Consider the following 24,582-nt stretch of genomic DNA (forward strand, 5'->3'; position numbering starts at 1 on the left):
TGTCAGAGGTGTGGATTTAAAGGCCATGTGCATGTTTGTAACACCTAAAAGCCATATATACCGTCGTGTACAAAGGTCTGCAGTCACTCAAAAAATGGAAAAATAAAATGTATCAGAGGAGTGAGTATAATGTGAAAAAGTGGATTATAAACGCCTTATACGGTGAAATTAACAGTCATGTTTTTCAATACACTTAATTTCCATGTTTTCCCCCAATTAGTCCTGCATTCAATTTCCAAATTTAAAAATATATCTCAATATAAAAAGTAATAGTTTTAGGTATGATTTGTCTCATATTTTAAACGACCACAAGAGGAAGTACATTTCCAGTGTATTTTGTATTGTCAAATAATACAGTTGTAATGACCTGCACTGTACAGAATGTGATCAGATGGTGTCCCATTAGACAGCCCATGTGTGCACATGTGATATAACTCTGTGCATTTGTGTACACAGCATTTATGACCTGTGCAAACAGGCATGCTATGTTTCCAGGAATGTTCCTCTGCTATCAACATGTGAAAAAGCACACTGTGTACATCCCGACACACACACATACTATAAGGATACTTGGACACAGAACAATTACATTCAACTGAAGCCAGATTCTTATCTTCAGCTTTATCTTTACAAGGACCCCTGTTGAACACAACAAAAGTGCTAACATCAATCAGTAATTTGCACACACAGAGACACACTTTGCACAATACTGTAGGTTACACGGCAGCACATTTTGCAGTTACATGAACACAGTGACAGACTGCTCAGCCCTGGACATCAGATATGCCTGAGGAAGATTACCCTGGCGGGGGAGGAGGTACAGCATTTCTGCCGCCTGCAGAGAGCCTAAAGGGCAAGGGTAAGGGGTAAGGGCAGGTAGCTGTGTGTGTGTGTGTGTGTGTGTGTGTGTGTGTGTGTGTGTGTGTGTGTGTATCGAAGTCATTCAATACCATAATTCCATACCTAAGGAGTAAATATCATCAGCGCCAGTGAGCCAATAAGCATGCAGTGTGTTTCTACCAAGATCTAATAATGCTGCCGATTGGCTGTCTAACGTTACACCTCGTAGTGGCACGCAGGAAAAACTCTACGTTACGCGCAGAGAAAGGGCTCACGTAGTAGGAGCTGAAACATACATTTTAAGATTTCTGCCGTAATATTGTAATTTCTTTATATTAAAATTGATTTCATAGAACTGGTATCGAAAAATGTATCGTTCAGGAACCACGGTAAAGTCACGGTATCGGTACCAGTATCGAAACTTTTTGAACGATACCCAGCCCTAATTATGACGCAGCAATCTTATCGAAAACATAATTTCAGGTTTTTGTACTGCAATGCAGCTAGCAGCTACTGATGACAACCGACAACATAGCTACTTCTTAGTATTGTTGGGTGCTGTTGTATCACCTTCTATTCCTTATACTAGAGGACTCTGAAAAGACTTTGGAAAGACTAAAGTGTGACACCATCTCACATCTAAAGACAATCTGTCATAATAGCCGCTTTCCGACCGGAGGGTTCCTAGAACATAATGTTCCTACAACCATTTTTTTCTCGTGTTCCGACTGGACTAACTTGGGGATTATTAAAGGGATACTTCACCGATTTAGCATTAAGCTTTGTATCAGCAGAAACACAGTAGTATTTTTGAATGACCGTGCTTCCCTCCCTCATGTCCCCCTGAGAGGAGAGATCTCTGTATTGTGGATCTGGAAAAAATTATACCGATGACGCAAAAATCGTCGTTTTACGTTATCGGTAGAAATTTTTCCAGAGGCAATGGACTACAGCCAGTACTTCCGCATAGCCCATAGGGGGTTGGACTGTTGGCTTTTTCCAGAGATTGCCAAGGTAAAAACGAGTGTCAGCCATCTTGAATCATCACTTCGCTTCTCAGCAGAAACAGATTTATTCATCACGAAGGAAATTATGTGCATTCAAACTAGCGCACACATGTACCACAGGGATACATTGCTAGCCGGTAAGGGGATATCCTCAGCGGTGTGCGGAAAGCGGGACGAGGGTAGGAGTTGGAGCTAGGTGGAAAGCTAACGCTAGCCGGCCACCTGTGCCAGGCTTCACCTGCTACGGAGACCAGCACCTCAGCCTGCGGTGCCGCTAGCCGGAATACTTGACAGGCTTCGCCTGCTACGGAGACCAGCACATCCGCCTGCGGTGTTGCTCGATGCCGCTAACCGGTAAGGGGGTATCCTCAGCGGTGAAACGTGGAGGATGTCCCTAGCTCATACTTCTAGCTCATATGCAGGAGTATAAGCTAGGTAGAAAGCTAACGCTAGCCGGCCACCTGTCCCATAAATCCTGCTTGCAAGTGTCTCTTTGGGCAACAAACTGGACTACATACAACTTCAACGAAACTCCCAACGCAAGTTCAGAGACTGCTGTGTTTTTGTTGTTGTGGAAACATGGCTGAACAACAGTGCTGCTCTGTCACCGGGTAAAACTAGCTAGTGGAGGTGGGCTTTTTTAACACGGACTGTTGCAGAAATGGGGGTGCTTGTATCCAACTAACTGCTAACTGCTGGTGGAGTTTGTGACTGTTAGATGAGACCATTCTACATTCCACGCAAATTTACGGCTGTGTTTATACTCTGTTTACAGCCTACCAAGCGCTAATGCTAGTATGTGTTAGCTGAACTTTATGGAGCATATAATGTGTTTCGTATGTCGTTTTTATATAATGTCGTTTTTATATATTTGAATTGTGTAACCACTTGAGCCACGGTGAAACGTTTCATGTATATGGTTGAAATGACAATAAAACACAGTTGAATTGAGTTGACCGTCTCACTGTCTGTCTGTCTGTAAACGGTAGGCGTGGCTTGGGAGTGGACTCAGAGCAGCGAAGCAAGTGCATTCTGGGATATGGTGTCTTTCATCCACATGAGCCAAAAACACATTTCCTGGCTTTTCTCGGCATAGAGGGCACCAATTTCAATTTTCTTTTCACATTTATACTACATAAGTGACCCAATTTAAAGATATATTCAGCTTTCCAGCGGTGAAATATCCCTTTAAGTTCCTCTGACCACAGTTCCTGTAACTCTTTCAGCTCCTACTTCAGGGCAGGGTCTTTTCCCTTTTCCGCACAGTGGTGTTTAGATGGCTGTGTTATAATAACAAAAGGTCAGTTCCTATGGTCACTTGGCCAGTGTGAATGCAAATGGTAAAAATCGGTTTTGGGGGAGAGTAGTAGGTAGAACTGTTTAGAAGTGGACTGTTCCTATAACTACGTTCCTGTAACTACTTGGTCGGAAAGAGGCTAATTGTCAGGGTTTTGGTATTTTGTTCTATTATGTTCTGTTTCCTGTTTTATTTTGTAGTCTGTCTTGTCTCCCTTGTCTTGTGTAGTTTACTTCCGGTCTTTGTTTGTTTCCCGCCTTTTTTGATTGTTCTGCCCCACCCTGATTTGTTCCACCTGTTGTATCATCTGTCCCTTGTTAGTGTTCATTACCTGGTGTATTTAGTTCCTGTTCTGTCTTTGTCTCTTGTCGGATCATTGTTCATTCTGTTTGCTGTTTATTCTGTTGCATGTCAGTGCTGTTCTGTATCTTTGTGTCCTGACCTGTTGTGGCTACTCTTGTCCTGCTTCCTGGTACGCTTGCCTTGTATTTATTTGTCGAGTAAGTTTTGCCTACCTTTGGACTCTTTTGTTTGTAGTTTTGTTAATAAATTTTGAACTGCATTTGGGTCCAAGCCTCACTAATTCCAGCTGAAACGTGACATTAATGTCACTGAAGTCACAGACTATAAGACTTCGCTACCAAGACTTAAAACTTGCAATAATATCAAACACGTTTGATTTTGTCAGAGCATTAAGACTGACCGAAGACAGCTCGGACTGAGTTTTAGCACCACCAAATACCAAAGGATTGAGATGACAGGGCCGCGCCCCAACTCTAGTAAGACTCATGATTTCCTTCCCATATTGGAAAGTTGCAACAGTGGAAAATTTGATTTGTCGTTTGGATTAAGGTCGGCATAAAACTGTTACGGTATTTTGACAGCTGATTATTGTATTCGTTTTAGTTGTGATCTAATGTCAAATACATCTAAATACCTGCACCAGAAGCAGTCTTCTTTATATTTGCAGTTTTAGCCCTTGTTCAGAGAAGATCAGAGGTCACTTATTCACAGAAGATCAGAGGTCGCTCTCCAAGTTTAGGAGAGGGGGAGGTCACAGTTCAGCCTCAGAATAAGTACCCTTAGTGTTGGTCGGGGTTAAAGTATCACCTATAGAAACTCTAAACGTGCTGAACCACCTTATCTGTTGACCCTGACCAAAAAGTCACCATTTGTTTTATTAAAAGCCATTTGTGTCTCAGTAGATCACCTAGCAAACCAAATACATGTATTACATGTCTTGTTGTTCAAGTTTACTCATTTTTTTTCTTTCTTTTTTTTTTTCTTTTTCATACCATAGCAATAACATGTATGTTTGAAAATGGCCGTAGTTCCTCTTTAATAGCTGTGTTCAAAACTGTCCCCCCTATTCACTCTATTCACTATTCCCTTTAGTGAACTATATATGGAATGACCAAACGAGTCCTTTGGCTTCTTCTTCTCATCCATGAAAACGGCCGCATTGCATTGTGGTATGCGGGAATAAAATGTAGGGTACGTCGTATGTACACTCAGATGAGCTGTGCATTGTGGGTATTTTATAGAGGACTTTATAGAGTGAATGAAATGAACACCACTACAAAATGGCGAACACACTATATAGTGCACTATTTCCGTGATAGGGAACGGTTTCCAATACACCTATATACTGTATTTAGTTGCTTTCCACCACTGTTGTCAAGTAAGCCTATCTACCTAACACCTTATACCAAGACAAACTAAAAAAGGCACGCCACTTTATCACATATTGGTTGTCACTAACATCTAATAACGGAGAAACACTGGGTCCAGACACACAAAGACGGGAACAGTCTTGACACTACATTGTTCTTGGTTAGGCATGAAGAACTACAGTTAACACATTTATAAGTATTTGTTATAATCTCACAACTAACACCTTTATGGAAGAGGATTAGGGCAACGTGAAAAAATCTATTGAGTTCTGACTTTATTCTCAGAATTCTGACTTTTAAAAAAAAAAACTAAAACTACAATTTTTTTTTGACTTTTAAAAAAAGTCAGCATTCTGAGAATAAAGTCAGAACTAAAATACATTTTTCACATGTAGCCCTAATCCTTTTCCGAACACCTTGCTGTGCTCATTACATAGTTGGGGGAAAAAATGATAGCTCATACAGTAGCGTGGCAGCACCATCCTGTGGTTAGAAAATGCACTTACATTAGCAGGTACCACAACTTTACTGGTTCCTCTGTGGAGATTTTAGCACGTTCCAAATAACAGCATGTTTCTGAGTTCTTTTTTATGAGAATATAAACCATACCTAGACATCTTTTATTAATACTGTGATGCTCATAGAGTGTAAAAATAAAGTAATGCGAAAAGAGATGAAAAACTAGATTTCTGTGACACAAAACTATGTTTGTGTCTCATAACTTTGTCTCTAATTTTTGCTTGTCAGTGTGTAGAATCACACGGAGATACACTCACAGGCATGGAGTCACATACTCTCACATGGCCCCGTTAGATAATCTGAGCTACATCAACTTGACTGCATCAAGAGATTAAAGGGATAAAGATTTGGGAGTGAGCGTCATACAGATATTACAATGTGAACCTTAATCACAGCGTACAGCGATGCAGCACCTAGTGGTTTTATAGATAGATGATCTGTCCCAGGGATCAGCAGCTGTTCATCAGCTGAGTGTTTTTTAATATGTATTTTCATTTTTCTGTTTTATTGAAAGAGAAGCACTATTGCATACAAAGCATATAAAGCTTGTCACATTTACAAGCTGGGGGGTATAACATGAGTTTTTTTTAATGTTTTATTATGTGAAGTGTTTCCTAATCATTATGTCACACATGAGATAAAAACTACTTTATCCGGGGTCATGCTCCATTTAATGGCTAGATGCACTATTTTTCAAGCCATTTGATAATAGAATGCCTAAAAATCTGTACATTGTTTGGGAAAAACATAATAATAAAAGGAAAACAATCATCCTATTTTCATCATTCTGAAACCAAAGCACAGCAAATGTTGAGGATGACTCATTTTCACTCCTGCCACCTAAAAAGGGGCAAGGATTGTCTGTTACAATTTTTTTTAAGTTACATAATGTAGGCTTAAACATCATTATTTATCTTGTAGTAGAGTTCACAGAATAAATAGATATTTCCCCAGTAACAGAACTTTTGCTCCATTGATTTGCTGGTACAGTCAGAGAGACTGAGGGGAAATGACACAAAGTGGTCCAAGTAATATATGCCCGTAACGTGTACTGAAGCAGCTCATCACATGACATGGTTAAGATACATTTGAGTCAAATAATTGAGGACTGCTTGATTTAAAGATCCCAAATCATACTCATTTTCAGGTTCATACTTGTGTTTTGGGTTTCTAGATAGATAGATACTTTATTGATCCCCAAGGGAAAATTCAAGGTCACAGTAGTTTAATCACACACAACATTCACATACATCACAAACAGGATGATAAAAAAAAGCAAATCCACATGAATATTATGGACAATAAAATAAAAAATACAAAATAAATAAAATAAAAAATCCACATGAATGTACTAAGGGATGTATAAGCATGAGACGCTTGCAGTGACAGGGCAGGAACTGACCCTGTGATTCAGTATGAGAGTGTGTGTCATGGTGGTAGTGCAAATAGGTCCAATAGTGCAAGGATAAAGTGTAGAGACCAGCATTAAATATGGACAATATAAGAGAATAATGTAAACATGGTAATATAAAAACTATAGCAGTGCAAGGAAGTGTAAAAAGGACAGCATTAAATATGGGCATTATAAGCATTAAGCATCTACTGGAACATGTTGACATGCTCAAAAAACATTCTTTTTCTCATACTGTCTGTCTGAATATACCTCTATTCACCATCTGTCTGAAACACTCCGTTTAAGCGCCTGTCTCTTTAAACCTCCCCCCCGAAAAAGCCCAGTCTGTTCTGATTGGTCATGGTTTCCAGGTCTTCCGCATCTCCCCTCTCAAATTCTCTGCACCGTTATTGCAGCCGGGGAATGACTGTAACGGCACTGTAGCAGCACTTTCTACCTATATAGTATAGTTGTGACCTCACAACTGTACAGAAGTCCTGACGGCTCATTAAAAAGGTACAGTTTCTGAGTACGGGCTGCGTACATTTCTCTATGAATTGAGCATTTTGATATTTTCACAGTTTTTTATGTAGCACCTCAACCTGCTTTATGATTTAAAAAAAGATATGGAAATCTCACTTTTTACAACATGGGACCTTTAATACCTTCGACCATATAATCATGCTCTTAAAATAAGTTCTTCTGGATTCCTCATCTATAGTGTTGTGGTGTAATTAATGTTGTCAAACAGACCAGACTTACATCCCATGACAATGATGAACATGCCTACAACCTTAAATGTTGGTCTTACGGAAAACAGAGCGATATAACTTTCCTGCTTTAGCTTTCACTATAGGCCTACTAACACTTTAAGGTCCAGTGTGTAACGTGTTTAGTTGTTCATTATCAAAATCTGTGTTGCTATTAGAAGCACTTTTCTGGTGAGCGCTGAGCGTTACTGCGCAGCCTCCAACTGAGCTCGAAGACATAGATGTGACGTGAGCAACCTGTCTGAAAGTTTTAAGTCTTCTGGTAGCTGTGCCAAGAGAAATCTCAATTATTCCCAATTTTGCAGAGACGGAGAGCGTAAGTATATGTAAGGAGATAACATAGGCACAGGCTAATTATTGCTAACTAAAATGCTAGTTAACATTAGTAATTAAACGTAAACAGCAAATGTGTGTCGAAACTGCCTGCGAGCTTCTCCTGTAATGTACGGTAATTCCTCTACTGTGTGACAGTAAGTCACTTGGTTATGACACAATTGTTAGCCTATTTTTACAAAAACGCCTGCTACGGAGCCATAACGTGAGAAACAAGGTAATGGAGCCTTTTATACATTGTCGTGTTTCTTTAGAAATAAATGGACAAATTGAGTCTTTAAACGCTTCAGATGTAAAGTTATTAGCTGTCAAAGTGGTGCCAAAATGAATGGCAGTCAATGGAACGCTAACGGGAGGTGATGGCTTGATAGCATCAAAATGGCGCCATAGGAGCTATGCGTTCCGAGGAGAAGCTTCCCCCTTGGGGTAGACGCTCCATATTCATGCGCCATCTTGAAAGACGTTAGCCGGTAAGGGACATACAGGCCATACTGCTCCACCTTTTGCGTTTTCGCTGTCACATGATAAACTCACATTTCTGCTAATGCTGCTAATGGGTATCGTGGCTTCCCGGCCCCGGCAAGTTTGAAGAAGGAAACGTGGAGGACCACACATATTCAAAATCCAAATTTCATGAACAGGAGTCTTCTTCTTCGCCCAGAAAAAGATAAAGGATATTGAAAAGAGCAAGAGACCGGCTTTTTGAAGCGTGAAGGCTACCGTAGCTGTAATACGTACTTTGAACTGCGTGGTGCGAGAGAGTTGATTGCGATATATGATTTAAACGCTAGATGGGAGAAATTGCTACACATTGGACCTTTAACAACTTCAATGCTTACTTCTCCTCTGCTCCGCACACTATGCTACTCTTATAACTACTCTTATAACTTAATCAGTCAACACAACACACGCTACAAATAGCCTACAGGATTCAAACACCATGTTTGAAACACATATACAGAAAAACGTAAATGTATACAGAAAAAAAAACAGTGTCATCAAAAATTGAGATATTTTAGAGCTCCCCTTTAAATTTCTTAAATGAAATGAGGCGTTGTGGGTCGAACCAAAAAAAGAGTCCAGCCAATAAAGGGTGGGGCGAGGGGAAAAGCGGAACCCGGATGCTGATGCTGACCGATGAAGAGAAGGAAGCTAAAGAGAGAGAGAGAGAGAGAGAGAGAGAGAGAGAGAGAGAGAGAGAGAGAGTGAGTGAAAGGTGTCGGGGGGGGAGAGAGAACCGGGGGTATTACGGGTAGCAGCAGCGGAGTGGAAGAGGCCAGCCCGTGAATGGTGGACACTCCTGTGGGTGCGGGCAACTTCTGACAACCTGAAAGATTATTTTCTGCAAGGCGTTTCTTTTTTTCTTCAACAGCCAAGCGCCGGCTTGAGGGAGGAGATGCGGTGATATCATGAGCATAGCCGGCCAGAGAGAGAGAAAGAGAGAGAGAGAGAGAGAGAGAGAGAGAGAGAGAGAGAGAGAGAGAGAGAGAAGGAGGGAGGGAGGGAGGAGAGACGGGGAGTCGGCTACCACCAGGCCAGCTGAGGATGCTTGTTGTTTCTAGAAACAGGATTCATCACCGGGCCGAGCGCTGATCCTCCTCCGGCACATCGAGCGCTCCTCTCCCCGCTGCAGCCGTCCTGACCGCGGGGAGCAGTTCGCCTGTCTGGCCCTGTCTGCCCGACGCTGTTTGCCTTCTTCTTTTTTTTTGATGCTCTCCCCCCTCTTCCTCTATTTCCTGATGCAGGGCCGGGGAGGGGTGAGCCAAAGTGTGCACCGGATATTGGAAAACCCATTCTTCTTGCTGATGCTGTTGTGATAATAGATCATTATCTGGACAACGCCGCATCTTGCACAGAAAGCCACATCCTGACCGAAACGAGGCCCCGGCTGGCTTGAGAAGAAGAAGAAAAAAAGGGGGGGGGGAATGTAGCCTATGAGCTTGGAAGCATTATGGAAACATTTTTGGACGGTAGTAGCAGCAGCAGCAGCAGCAGCAGCAGTGAGGAGGGGGTCCCTGATATCGATCAGAGAATGGATTCAATCAGGCCATTCTGACTTGGGATATTTGAGACTGTGCCCTTACAGGAATCAATCTGTGGCAAATGTAGCCCTCAGGTCTGAATGAGATCTTTTTTTCCTGCTCCACTTTTGGCCAGCTGCATAAGCTACATAGGATCAATCAGCTTTAAACTACTGTTATTTATAGCAGGAGGGTGGTGGATTTGATGGGACTACATCTCCCATCACCGGCACCGGTCAAACCTCAAACGTCGTCTTGTTTCGGATCTTTTCTACCTTGCCTCTGAATAATGCTGCTTTCTGTGCTGTAGTGAAAGAGACACAAACCGAGACTGGGACATATGCTGCTTTATTCTACAGGCCTTGTAGAGTGTAAAACTGGGCCGGTTCTCACTCCCAGCACGGACCTGGCAAACAAGTGCATGGGAGTAGCCTGCAGGGCCCGGCTTTAGATCACGACCAGTCCTCCGCGCCTCTCCTCTCCGCCGCCGTGTAGCCGCCCGGGATATGTGCGTTACGGCATTACGCACGGAGCAGGAGCGACCGCTATCTTGATCTGCCTATCAGGAATAGGATTTCACCTTTGGGAAAGGATGAGCAGCAAGGAGCTGACGGTGGGCCAGTCCAGCCAGTATGTGGGGCCTTATCGGCTGGAGAAGACCCTCGGGAAGGGACAGACAGGTAGGGAACAAACTAAATTACCTCGAGTCCCTCTCCTGTAGCCAGGCAAACAGGACGTCTGCAAGGTGCATCACCTGATTCCAGCATTCAGAATCACTGTAGCACATGATATTCAGAGGTATTCAGAGCATGGTTTGATCCGTGTGCAAGTCTTATTATCTCCCATGCTTTTTATGCTTTTTATTCTGCTCTAACCTTATGTCAAGATGTTATCAAATGAATTATTCTTTAGAAGACATGGGGAGGAGAAGACACCACAGCAGGCCCCTTAAATATTCCAATCAGTCTTTCTATGAACTGAGTTTGGTAATTGTTTGTGACAATGTCCGTAAAGCTTTTTGAATTATTGATGACATCCCTCCCTTTTCTGTTTTCACGCTGCATGATGATTTGTGATATTTCTCCCCCCCCCCCTTCTCTCTCTCCGTGTGTGTCTCTCAGGACTGGTGAAGTTGGGTGTCCACTGTATAACAGGACAGAAGGTGGCCATAAAGATTGTCAACCGAGAGAAACTCTCCGAATCAGTTCTAATGAAGGTACAGTATTTATAATTGACCTCATCTACTTATCCATGTGTCTATCTGCCTACGAGCTGTCTCTTTACTGTGTCTATAATCACTCTGACTGTCATTATGGTGGCTACGAAGCTCAAATGATTGCCAGCTTGCACTCTCCAGCCTGCAGAAATAGCAACAGAATTGAAGTCTTTTATTTTAGTCAAGAAAAGCCTGTCTGTGTGCTGTAACTTGGAGCACCCGAGTGTGTGGGCACTCGCTGCTTCTGTATATCGAACAATAGAGATGATTTCATTCTGCTAATTAAGCCCTCAGATGAAGGCTAACTGCAGCGGAAACACACAGGCCTGAAATTAAATTGAAATTGCTTTTTATGTTTGCTGATTACAAGTTGCAGCTTTGTGGAAGTATCTCTTTTCAAAATACAGCAGGTTGCACCAGGACAACTTTGGGCACAAGCAAGTGCTGTGTCACGGTGTCATGTGTTTTAGTGTATACATGCCTCAGTATCTCAATAACGCAGATTCTGAAGACAATCCAGAGAAATGCGTGTGTGTTTTCAGATTTCATTCGTTGGCCAGACGACAGTGCGTGAATAAATGTCTCAACTGTATTTTCAAGTCCATCTTATGGCAACTCTCACATGCCCTTATGTAGGTTAAAGCAGTGGTTTTCAAAGTGAAGGTCCTTGAGAGGGTTCCCAAGGGGGCTCCCAGCAAAAAGCGGAATCATTTATTTCCACTATATTTCCATCTTTAAGTAACACAATGATATAAATCATGAATATTTTGGTGATTGATTTCATACACTTTCTATAATAAAACATCTAAAAGCAAAAATCCTATACCAGATGGGGGTCTGATTTGTGCCAGTTTAGGGGTCCTTGGCGTGACAAGGTTTGGGAACCACTGCAGGTTAATGGGTTATTGGTCACTGTGATCTTTCCTCCTCTCCATACAAGGCATGAATAGATCTCATCCCTTCTGTAAAAGATGTGGGACAAAATCCACAGTCCTTGTTCATGCAAAAAGGCATTTTAAAGAAAAAAACCTTTGTGTGGATGTCTTTAAAACAGCTGTTTTCATTATTCACTTTTCTTTGGTGCAGATAAGTCTGAGACTTGACATTACAGATGTAGAAGGTGCTTGTTTTGACTAGCTATATATAGCTTAATCAATCAAATAGATAATGTCCATCTGTCATATCTTTAAACCTGCATTAATTGATTTTTGGAGGCAGCACAAACAGTGGCATAATGTAATATTTTAAAGTCGATATGGCTGAGCAACTTAGCAACTAAGCTTAGTGTTAGCGAGCGGTTGCCTACAGTATTTACACATCTACGTAGCAGACACGGAGCAACATTGGCATTCATTTGAGTTCATTTTTTGTGCCACCTGGAGAATGTGAGTCCAATATTTAGCTAGTCTTTTAGCTCTGTTTTGGTCTCCACTAGCTCCTGAGGGAAGTATCTGGCTCTTTAGCAGCTAAATGCTCCACTATGTTCAACAGCTAGTAACTAACTGTGTCTGCCTGCTGTTTAGTGCTGAGCAGGCAGTGTACAGTGGGTTTATAGAGCTTTTTTGCTGACTCGTGATGTAAATGAGAGGAGAGCGAACCAAAACAGTAAAGTTACAGGCCCGGGAAACCAAAACGACAAACTGAAAGATGCTAAAACTCCCCCTTAAAACAGAGGGGCCTACATAGTTGGTGATAATTCTCTGTAGGTTTGTCACTATTGTCATGTTTCCACCGTACGGTATACGGCTCTGCTCAATTCGACACAATTCCATTCTTTACCCGTAGCCTACTTTTCTTTTTTTCATTTTCCACTGCGGATCCCCTCAGTGTAGGCGGGATTCTCAGCTGATCGGCATAGGGACGTCACATGAAACTGCTGACATCATCTTCAAGCGACACTCGCTGAATCCTTTCATCAGCAACCATCAGAGGAACGTCTGCAACTTATCAATTGTATGATGTAGTTACCCGGCGTAGTGTACGCCATAGGTTGGCGGGCTGCCACTTTTTAAAATCTGGGTTGAGTGAATAAAAAAAGTGTGGTTGCTATTGATGGTAGCTTGGCTATTTAAACATGGCAGGTGCAGGATGTCCCGTGTTGCGGTAGTGACAATTCTCTCTGACCAATCAGTGGTCTGCCGTGTTTTAACCTTTTAGTATTTAGAAACCTAGACTGTGGTGGTACCAAAAAAAGGACCAAGTAGACCTGTACTAACCACAACTTTTGCCAATGGAAAAGCGAAAATAAATGTTGACGAGCTGAACTCAAATTGACTGCTTGTTGGAAACTCGATAAATGAATGACACCTTTCACATAGCTATTTGGTTCATTGTTCATGGAAAAATATTGATTAGTGCAGCTTGAAGTAGGTTATCTATAGGTCTTGGCTAGCTTTCTGTACAGGCCTGCACTTAAAGGGACAGTTCACCCCAAAATCAAAAATACACATTTAGTTACATGTTAGTAAGTTGCCCAGTGTTGGAGATATGGGCCATAGAGATGTCTGCCTTCTCTCCAATATAATAGAACTAGATGGCACTCTGCTTGTGGTGCCTTAAATTGCCAAAAAATAAATTGCAAATAAAAAAGCAATGTCTCTTTTCAGAAAACATGACCAGGTTACTCAAAGATAGTCCACAGACCTGGTTAGCAGTTTCTTGTAGGAACTATTTTCCTAGTCACCTAGGTTTTCCTAGGAACTTACTTTCTACCGAACTACACCTAACAACCGTATCACCGCCCAGTAGAAAGCAAACTCATGGATGATAGGCTCGTGCCATGGATGTATATGGCTCGTACTCATCACAGCGCGATATGTAAACATTAATGGCGTCCTTCTCGGCTGAGCTGTAGCATTATCTAGCTCAGTTGAGCCATATATACATACACACACATATATATATATATATATATTTATATATGTATATATATATATATTTATATATGTATATATATATATATATATATATATATATATATATATATATATATATATATATATATATATATATATATATGCAGGTGAGCTAGCAGTATTGGTTAGCTATAAACCTATGCTATAGAGTTGATAGTTTATGGAGATTAGTTTATGTATAAATGTAGGCTATATATCAATGGTATACACTAATCTCCATAAGCTAGTAATGTCAGACCAGTGCAGTGATACGGTTTATAGCCTATTTATACAAATTCTGCCCATAACTTTAACCTGTCTACAACGGTAACGTTAACTTCTTCAACAACTTGTTTGTGCTTCTAAATGAACACTAAAGAATTTAACAATAACATATTTCAATACTGTCTCCGTCTGCTCCGCATTTAACCTAACTCTGCCTGTATACTGGCTTCCTCCCTCTCTCTGCCTTACATCATATGTACCTTCCTCTTCCTCCTGACATTTCAATCTACATCATTTTTAACCTCGTTCCTGCTCCCTCTCTCTTAACCTTTCTCCACGTCTCTCCCTCCCTCTGTCTCTCCAGGTGGAGAGAGAAATAGCTATTCTTAAACTAATAGAGCACCCTCACGTTCTGAAGCTGCATGATGTCTATGAGAATAACAAATACCTGTGAGTATCTCTTTATCATTCTGCTTTCTGCTGACTTTCTTAAAAAATAAATAAAATAGGCTCTGTAAGACAAAACTGAAATCGTACTAGGGCTGCACAATATATCATTCTTTTTAATCATAATCGCAATGTAAACTGCCGCAATACACACATCGCTAAAGGCTGTGACGTATCGCGAAAGACACTCTGTTTGTGTTTTCTTTATTGTGTTAGTTGAAAGAAAATATTAGTAGAAAACGGCACTTTATAATGTAACCTATTGTTTTTTTTAGTAGTGCATTTTATATTCAATTCAGTGTTATGAAAATGATTTCCTTTCATTTGTTTTAAATTCAACAAGCATTTGTTGTATTTTAGCAGAATAATGAAAGCAGCAGAAAGGCAGAACTGAGTTCACTTTAATATCTGTGTATTTATTGCATTATTATCGTTATCGCAATATGCAACGTTATTGCATATTGCATATTTTCCTCATATCAGCCCTAGATCATACACACATGATGTTTGAGTTTTTATGTACTGCAGAAGCATCCGTGACTTTTGTGCATAAATGTTTCTCTTACCTCACCTGTGTTTTCATCTCTCTGCCCTCTCGACCCTCCTGTGTCTCCCAGGTACCTGGTTTTGGAGCATGTGTCTGGCGGAGAGTTATTTGACTACCTGGTGAAGAAGGGCAGGCTGACCCCCAAAGAAGCCAGGAAGTTCTTCAGACAAATCATCTCCGCCCTTGACTTCTGCCACAGTCACTCCATATGGTCTGTGACATTTGTGTTGTTGTTCCATTTCCAGTTTTTTTTCTTTTAAAAGGTATAGTAAGTGATGTTAATCCAATACACTTTTTTTTGGTCAAATAGCTCTCTCTTTTCTGTGTGCGCTGAAAAAAATAACTCGGTGTTAAAACACAGCCCTGGCTGTGTAAATGGAAAACAAACAGAACAGAGTGCACGACGCACAAAACACTATTCCAGCCAATCGGCAACAGGCGGCGACAGTTGATGGTAGTGGGGGAAGGCAGCATGTGAATGTTTATTTGGTAACACTTTACTTGAAGTTTTCTACATAAGAGTGACATGACACTGTCATGACACATGAACCCTAACCCTAGCTTGTCATGACAAAAACCAAATGACACTTAATGACAGAAGCGTTATGTCAGATACCTTCAAGTAAAGTGTAACCAATACTTCGGTTACACTTTACTTGAAGGTATCTACATAAGAGTGACATGACACTGTCATGACAGTGTCATAAACATTATAAACAAGTCATAAACGTTTATGACATAACGCTTATGTCATTAAGTGTCATTTGGTTTTTGTCATGACAAGTTAGGGTTAGGGTTAGAGTTAGGGTTGACATGACATGACATGTCATGACAGACATGACACAGTCATGACAGTGTCATGTGTTCATGACAGCGTCATGTCACTCTTATGTAGATACCTTCAAGTAAAGTGTAAGCGTTTATTTTTTTTGGACAAAAAACAACAACATACAAAACTCTCGTAGAGGAAAGAAAATATACATCAGTAGAGGCTGCGTGAGATTCGCTCACTGCACCTTTAACTTCTCATCGCTAATTCCTTACTGATTTACCTAATGACTTGACATTATTCATTTGCATTTGTCCCAAACGATAACTGAACTATCTTATTTTTTTTTTGAGTTAATGGTCTGGAACCAGAAACAGGAATTAAATTAAAAAACTACAACTTTCACCAAATTATGTATTTCAATTCCATTTTATTTATAGTATCAAATCATAACAAGAGTTATCTCAAGACACTTTACAGATAGAGTAGGTCTAGACCACACTCTATAATTTACAAAGACCCAACAATTACCTACGAGCAAGCATTTGGCGATGAAAAACTTTTAGGCAGAAACCTTGGACAGACCCAGGCTCTTTGTGGGCGGCATCTGGCGCTGCCGGTTAGGACACAGACACTGATACGGATATACACTGTAAAACATTACAGACCCATTTAGTTATGACCACTTATTTGTTATTTTTAACTGAACGAGCTTATACAAGTTGTGAATTTTGAACTCAACTTTATGAGTTTTTGAAAGTTATTTTTTTACATTGGATTACAATTACAATTACATTGGGTTGACTATTTACATTTTTTGTCAGATATGTATGTGTTGATTGAACCTGGGTATGTAAGTTAAGTTATCAGTTGAAAAAAAAAGCGGTTGTGTGTGTTGCAACAAAAAAAGTCTTCTTTCACGGCAAAGTTAAAGCATGGACACAATAAATGAATTATACACCGCAGATAAGTGATGTAGCCTATTCAAATTTCAACTCAAATATAACACGTGTTGTGGTAAACAAGAAAGCACTAGTCCCACCGGCGGAGGGAGAACCTGTCAACGGCTTGTCAATTGTGAATTTGGCATTTCACTCTTCTCAAATTGAAATGGAAAGTACTCTTCAAAAGTCAAACGTTTAGCTGCGCCCACATTGAGCCCAACCCCGATCTGCGTACTGCAGTCAGGTGCAATCGGTTCATTGGCTGGTCAATTCCCATGATGTAAATTTGCTGAAAAGTTTGCAGTTTGTTCGAAATACAAATGTAACTTTATGAATTCCATTTATTAAACGTGTCTGCTTAGAATGTAGTGTTTTGTTGCCTGGTAATTGTCATTGTTGTGCTGGTTTCCATTTGTAACCATGAGTTAAGTGACTGTTATGTTTGATAAGAAGAGCTGGAGTATTGCAGCGCTAGACTTTGAGCAGTAATAGGCTTCCTTCAGCCATTATTCCGCTGTGTGTCACTTCACTAGCGGCACTTTTATGTCAAGTGACGCAAGATCGGCGGCTTTAGAGGGGCCCCTATTTTGCACGGGGCCCTGGCACCAAAGCACCCACGCTATCTCTGCTATAAATGTTGTTTTAACTTGAAACTGTGAGTTGTAATAAAGCAGAAAAGTATGTCTGTTATACTAGGCAAGATTTCTTGCATTATTAAAGAAAATAAGTTGTTTTAACTTAAAGTATGACGTTAAACCAAGTAATAAAATGTTAAATCAACTAAAAGAACAACTTTAACAAAACTAGAACACTGTAGTTACATCAAGCTCATTAACTTTAATTTCTAAGTTGAAACAAAGGCAGTCTTCAAGTTGAGTGAACTTCGATTTTCAAGGCAGCAGGTGAACTTGCATTTCCAAGTTAAACTACCATGACATTTCTTACAGTGTACAGATATAGAGAAATATGATTCATAATAATTATAGCAGTTAGAATGATGAACAGTGGCAATTATAGTAACAATAAAGATAGTGGAACTATGACTACAAACAATAGTTGTAGCAGTTCAGGGCTTTGCGGGGCGATGCAGGGCATTGCGGGACATAGTAGGGCGTAGCAGGGCGTAGCAGGGCGTAGCAGGAGCACAGCAGGGCATCGAGCAAGACCACTGCAACCTCATATAGTATAGACGTAGGAGTCTGTATGATGGCAAGCATTCTTTACCCTTAGAATAATCATTTGTAAATCAATTACTGAAAACATTTTTTGTTTCTCGCACGCCTCCAAAGTGAACAAAGAATCCAAAAAGTGATAGTAAGTGTAGTAATATGGGTCTGCATCCATGTGGCCCCCTTTTCCTTTAACTCATCTAGAACTTTCTCTGCTTTTGGATTCTTCATTCACTGAGGAAGCATGCGAAGAAAAACTTTTTTTTCTTCTTCACTTTAATCACTTCATCAGGGTGAAGTATTCCTTCAAAAACGTGTTTGGTGGAAAAGGTTTGGTTTGATCATAAAACATTCGGATAAGCATCCACATGTAAACTGTAATAGTGTAACTAATAGTATAACTGAAACCCACGCGAGTCTCCACTGTGTACTCTGTGTTTTGGATGGAGAAATATTGCATACGATTTTGACGACCACTCAGATAACTTCTTTCTTTTGAACTCAGAAGTTTGTTCTATACTTTACATGTTATGTGGAAGTCCACCAAGGTAGCCGCGTTCTATTTACCTCGCAACTCGGTTTTAACGAGGTCAAAGTCGTAAACACGCCCCCTGACCTCGGATTTACGAGCTCGGAACTCGAGTCGTACAACCTCGCAGTAGCACGAATTCAAAATCCAACATAGCTATTGTGAAAAGCTGCAGTAACATAAAGTTATAAGCACTTCTGTCTTATTTGCGTTACTAAATCAGTCGTTCACACAGGCATGCTCAACTTCTATCTGTGGACATGTTACGCTGTTTGCATGAACAAAAAAAAGGCGTAATGCGTTGTTATCAACTGGTATTGCTAACAATAACTAACCGGGCTAGAGCTAATGAAAACAATGAAAATGCGACTTATAGAACGCATTCAACTCGGGTATGACGTCATTCCCAGCTCCGGCTTCCGAGTTCCGAGGTAAATAGAACGCAAAGCTTTAGTTGCTGTTTATGGTCTGGAAAAATACTTCCATTGAGTGTGTCTTTGTGTGTGTGTGTGTGTGTGTGTGTGTGTGTGTGTGTGTGTGTGTGTGTTTGTGTGTGTGTGTGTGTGTGTGCCACAGTCACAGAGACCTGAAGCCAGAGAATCTTCTCCTGGATGAGAAGAATAACATCAGGGTAGCAGACTTTGGCATGGCGTCGCTTCAAGTCGGGGACAGCCTGTTGGAAACCAGTTGTGGGTGAGTTCTGGGCAGTAGCGGAAGAAGTATTCAGAACCTTAAGTAAAGTACTTAAGTAAAAGTACTAATACCAAACAGTAAAAATACTGTGTTACAAGTAAAAGTCCTGCATTGAAAATGTTACCTGAGTAAAAAATATGTAAGTATCATCAGGAAAATGTACCACTAAGTATTAAAAGTACTCGATGCAGAAAAATCCTCACATTTTAGAAACTAGAAACGGTCACAACTGTTCTGTGTTTAATCGTCTAATCATGTCAGCTGTACTTGCAGGCCGTTATATTAATTTATAATGAAACGTCTTATTATTAAACTACACATGTTAGTGTGCAAAAAATTCTAATTTGTAAAGTAACGAGAAACTACAGCTGTCAGATTAATGTAGTGGAGTAGAAGTACAGTAATTCTCTCTGAAATGTAACGGAGTATAAGTAGAAAGTGATTGAGCATGAAAAGTACCTCAAGTTTGTACTTAAGTACCGTACTTGAGTAAATGTACTTACATGTTACATTCCACCACTGGTTCTGGGTTACATGGGTTAAGATTAGCTTGTATTTATATGTGTGACTTCATACCATCATTAAAGGTGCAGTAGGTAAGACTTATGAAACTAACTTTCTGTCATCGGTCGGAAAGCGGCTAATCACCGATCATGCACACGCATCCATTCTCCCTTGTGGGGGGAGGGGCTTAGGAGACCGTTTTGGGCTTTAGCAGAAAGGGGGGGGAGGGACTGAGAAGTTGTCGATGTTCAAATTTTTTCAAAAGTTCTGGATCTTCGCAATCCTACCTACAGCACCTTTTAATTGTCTTATTTTTATGACCGCACTGTATTGTAATTTAAATACAAAGATAATATGTACAATATGCTCCTTAAATGTTACACATGTCATTTTTTTACAACTCTATTAGATGGCTCTGTTAATCTTAATCTTACAATAGGATCAGATGAAAAATAAGAAGCCCTCTCCCTCGGGAACTCCCTAGCCATACACATCAGTGGCTGTACTGACCCAGACACATTCAGATCTCTCATCAATTCAATTCAATTTTTCTTTATAGTATCAACTCATAACAAGAGTTATCTCGAGACACTTTACAGATAGAGTAGGTCTAGACCACACGCTATAATTAACAAAGACCCAACAATTTCCCACGAGCATTTGATGCAACAGTGGCGAGGAAAAAGTTCCTCAAAATCATCATCTCTTTAGAATAGCCTTCATCCTCCAATAGTATCACATTTCATCTAGTGTTAGTTGCTGGTTTGGTTGTTTCATTTGCTTATTAACTGCTTGTTTTTGTGTTGGTTTTATTGCTTGACTTGTTGTTTTTAATGTGCTTAATATGCTGGTTTTATTGTAACGTATCTTTTAGTACTATGAAAAACGCTATATAAATAAGCTAAGTATTATTATTAAGATGCAAGTGATAGCTGATCTTAGTGTTAAAATGAAATAACATGGTCAATTATATACACAAAGTGTGCAGAACATTAGGAACATCCGCTGAAGGCTCTATTGCTTTACATAATCTATGGTTTTGTTCATTAAAAGCTTAACACATTTTTATACATCAGGTGGGTTTAACGGATAAAATTAGTAGGGGATTGTAGCTTCGGCCACGATTCACTACTTCAGTTAATTCCATTAATAAAAAAGCAGGTGTTCTCAGTTTTTGTACATTGTTTTAACATACATCTGCACTCTCTACCTTTTATTTAAGTGTATGGATGTGTCTGGTTAAATCATTTAATAATAACCTCTGCTTTCTTTACAGATCCCCACATTATGCTTGCCCAGAGGTCATAAGGGTAAGTTACATCCGAGGTGTGTGTGTGTGTGTGTGTGTGTGTGTGTGTGTGTGTGTGTGTGTGTGTGTGTGTGTGTGTGTGTGTGTGTGTGTGGCTAATGCTACCCTGTCCTTGCACGTTTGTGTATTAGGGGGAGAAGTACGATGGTCGCAGAGCAGATGTTTGGAGTTGTGGAGTCATCCTCTTTGCTCTTCTTGTGGTAAGAAGATCCTTCTTATTTTCTATTCTTTTTTCTTTTTTTTCTTCTTCCCTCGGTATTGTTTTTTTTTTTAGTCATGTAGAACAATAATCACATTGAACCTAATAGTGTTCTCTCAAGCCAGACTGTCAGCTCTACCTTAGTCTATATCCACGACGTTCTACTTCCAGGATTGCTCCGGTGCTGCAGGAAATTCCGCCGGATGCATGTCTTTTTGCCAATGTCCGTTACCTTCCAGTCTGAGTTTTCTGTTGCATGACTAAAAAAACCTTTGAACGTACACATGTTCCACCAAAACAAGTTCCTTCCCGAGGCTATTTTGCAGCGGCTCCTTGCAGAGCTTAGCGTCGCCCATGACAATTGTGATTGGTTTAAAGAAATGCCAATAAACCCGAGCACGTTTTTCTCCCCTCCCGGAATGCTGTGTGGACTAGCCAGACCCTCCTCCACAACGCTGTGGAGGAAGGTCTGGCAATGCGAGACCAGCTCTACCTAAGCTTACTGGCTGCTAGTGGTAGGAAAACAAATATGTCGCGTGATATGTTTTGTTTTACCCAAAATGTTGAGCTATTCCTTTAGCTATAGCTAGAGTTTAACCCATAGACTGTAAATTAATGGACAGAGCATGTGTGACGTCACCCATTGGTTTGTGGAGATCTGCTATGAGTTGTCGAGTTTGCCGTTACGGGCGCAGCCACCCCGGTTGCGGATGTGACGATTTTAGACGAGAGGGAGGAGTGAGGGAGGAACTGCTTACACTCTACGTTACGTTACACACTTTCACTGGCAATCACATCATAGCCACGCCCTAAAACACCCCCTGCTTTATCGCCGATTTTAAAATCAACAAGACCATAATTCAAAAAAAGGAACATCATTCTGTGTTGCAGAAGAGTTAAAACTAGCGACTGAGACCATAAACTCATTATGAAGATGTTTACTGAGGTAATAAATCAAGTGAGAAGTGGGTCACTTTCTCATAGACTTCTACAGAAACCGACCTCCTTTTGCAACCGCATGTGTCTCCCCCTGCTGGAATTCAGATAGAATGCAGGTTTAAGGCACTTCAGCATTTGCAGCACTTTGCTGAACTGGATGCGTTGTCCATTAATATTAACAGTCTATGGTATAACCCAATGTTTGATTGACACACAAAACAACCTACCCCAGATGTTATATGGTGCTACTTTTATAAAAATGAGTGATACAACACTTTAACTATTTTCATCTCTTTGTATCTCTCTCATTTCTATTTCTCATCCTATTTTATCTTCTTGCTGTCTCTCTCCATCTTCTTCCATCCCTTCCCAGGGTGCCTTGCCCTTTGACCATGATAACCTGCGGCAGCTTCTAGAGAAAGTGAAGAGCGGGGTATTCCACATGCCTCACTTTATACCTCCTGACTGTCAAGCTTTGCTTAAAGGAATGATAGAGGTCAACCCCGACAAGAGACTCACGGTGAGCACGGAGGGCCAACGGGGCTTAAACAGGGAGAGGACAAAACTAGCTATTTAACTGCTGTACAGAAAATAGAAAATGTAATGATTAAGAGCAGGGGTTTTACGAAGCAGATGAGATACACGTTTCTCCAAAAACAGTCTCTATATTGGATTTGGAACATGTAGCTTTAGCCTCAGTCTTTTAGCAGATGGCATGTAGGTAGCCACCAAGTTCACCTGTAAGTCACCTGAAAGCAATAAAAAGTCAGCCAGGCACAGTGTTTTCAACCAACTCATGTAACTAAAGTTAGCTTGGTTAGCTAGCTAGCTACAGCTGATCAAATCTCAGCGGCAGCTGTCATTTAAGATGGCAAAATCGTTGGTCGCCGTCTAGAAATGAGAAGACTTTTGACTGCCTCTGTTTGAAATAAATGACCCATTGTTTTAAAAAATGAATAGGCATTTTTAGGTGTTAAATCTGCCTTTTATCATTCTAAACTGCATATGAATGGAGAAGCAGCAGTAACTAAGGAAAGCAGGGCTTACCAACCAGTCAATTGTTGCCACTCACATTGCACCACATCAGTTTCCACAGCATATGAAGCATAAACCAGACATTTTCGAAGGGAGGAATTAACAAAAAGGAAAGACCCAGCCCCCAGGCTTTGCTTCAAGATGTGACAGAAATTGACCCTGGCAGAAGACCTAACAGAGGGAAGAGGAAGGAAATGAGGAAGGTGGAAAAAGCAGAACAGAGGAATGGGCCTTAGGTATTGCTTAAAAGCAGGAGTGGAGTCAGCCATGACAGGGCAGAGTTTTTATTTCCGTCCTCGAAAGCAAGTTCGCAGTTTATTTGGAGACAAGACTCATGGAAACAAGCGGCTTCATCAGCGGCTGTAAAGAAGGTGGGAGGCACTGAGGGTGAAAGAGACGAGGACCTCTCTTTCTTTTTCACCTAAATGCCAGCTTTCCCTTCTGAAAGCAAGGCTTGAAAAGAGACTGGCGGCTCAGAGGGAGATAGAGGGTGGGGGGGGTGACTGAATAAATGAATGACTGAGTGAATGGACAGCTAGAAGAAATTCCACTGCACTCGGGTTATAAAGAGAAGCTGGGATATAGCAGGCATGTGGAGTGGAAATGAATTCATGCTTAAGAGGCAGAGAGATGGAGGCAGCTGTGATAATGTGGTTTGCAGAGACTGCTGACAGAGAGAAAGCCTGGTCAGTTAGTCATTCGGCTACAACAGAGCAGATTTAATCAAAGCTGTGGCTTCGCCTGATGAGCTGTTGATTAATGGAGCCTGAAACCAGGTCACACTGTCTGTCTCTCTCTCTCTTTCTCTCTCGTCTCTGTCTGTCTGCTAGTTGCCTCCATGGACAACACCACCACACAAGTAGACAGATTTCAGTCCGGTTCAAAAGTTTATCTGTAGCTATAGCAAGCAGAACATTAGAGGATGAACCCACACATCTTTAATTTTGCCCTTCTCATCATATTCATATCAGTTAGAAAAGGGGAAGTGTCTCCTCTGTGCTGCATACAGTACTTTAAAAGCAAGTTAACAAATGCAAAGCTCTCACTGCCTACAGCTGCTTGCTAGTTTCCTCTCTGCGTACAGTATTCACAGCAAGCCCACTTTTGGCTTTTTACATGCACAAGAGATACTTTGCAGTATTGATGCAATGCAGATCATGGATGTATTATAAGAACTGGATACAGCGTTCGAGGCAGAGCCTCGTTCATTCCTATGAGAGTTGCTCAGTGGCGCATGAAGCCATCGTAGAGCCAAAAATTCCCCGGATGATTGTCATGGCTTCCGCATTATGCAGCCCATAGAGTGGGAG

At 40.9% G+C, this 24,582-nt stretch overlaps 1 protein-coding gene across 1 annotated transcript in view; it reads left to right on the forward strand.

Annotated features, from left to right (window-relative positions):
* The first annotated feature begins 9,796 nt into the window (after window positions 1–9,796).
* Window positions 9,797–24,582, forward strand: part of brsk1b (BR serine/threonine kinase 1b) — a 37,213-nt gene continuing 22,427 nt past the window's right edge. The window contains exons 1-8 of the mRNA XM_078270218.1: window positions 9,797–10,533; window positions 10,975–11,069; window positions 14,553–14,638; window positions 15,253–15,393; window positions 19,170–19,286; window positions 21,067–21,100; window positions 21,231–21,299; window positions 22,611–22,757. Coding sequence (XP_078126344.1) covers window positions 10,446–10,533; window positions 10,975–11,069; window positions 14,553–14,638; window positions 15,253–15,393; window positions 19,170–19,286; window positions 21,067–21,100; window positions 21,231–21,299; window positions 22,611–22,757 — 777 coding nt within the window. The 5' untranslated portion in view covers window positions 9,797–10,445. The remainder of the gene's footprint in view (window positions 10,534–10,974; window positions 11,070–14,552; window positions 14,639–15,252; window positions 15,394–19,169; window positions 19,287–21,066; window positions 21,101–21,230; window positions 21,300–22,610; window positions 22,758–24,582) is intronic.

The sequence above is a fragment of the Sander vitreus genome, chromosome 15 (genome assembly GCF_031162955.1).
Source record: "Sander vitreus isolate 19-12246 chromosome 15, sanVit1, whole genome shotgun sequence".
Taxonomy (NCBI): Eukaryota; Metazoa; Chordata; class Actinopteri; order Perciformes; family Percidae; genus Sander; species Sander vitreus.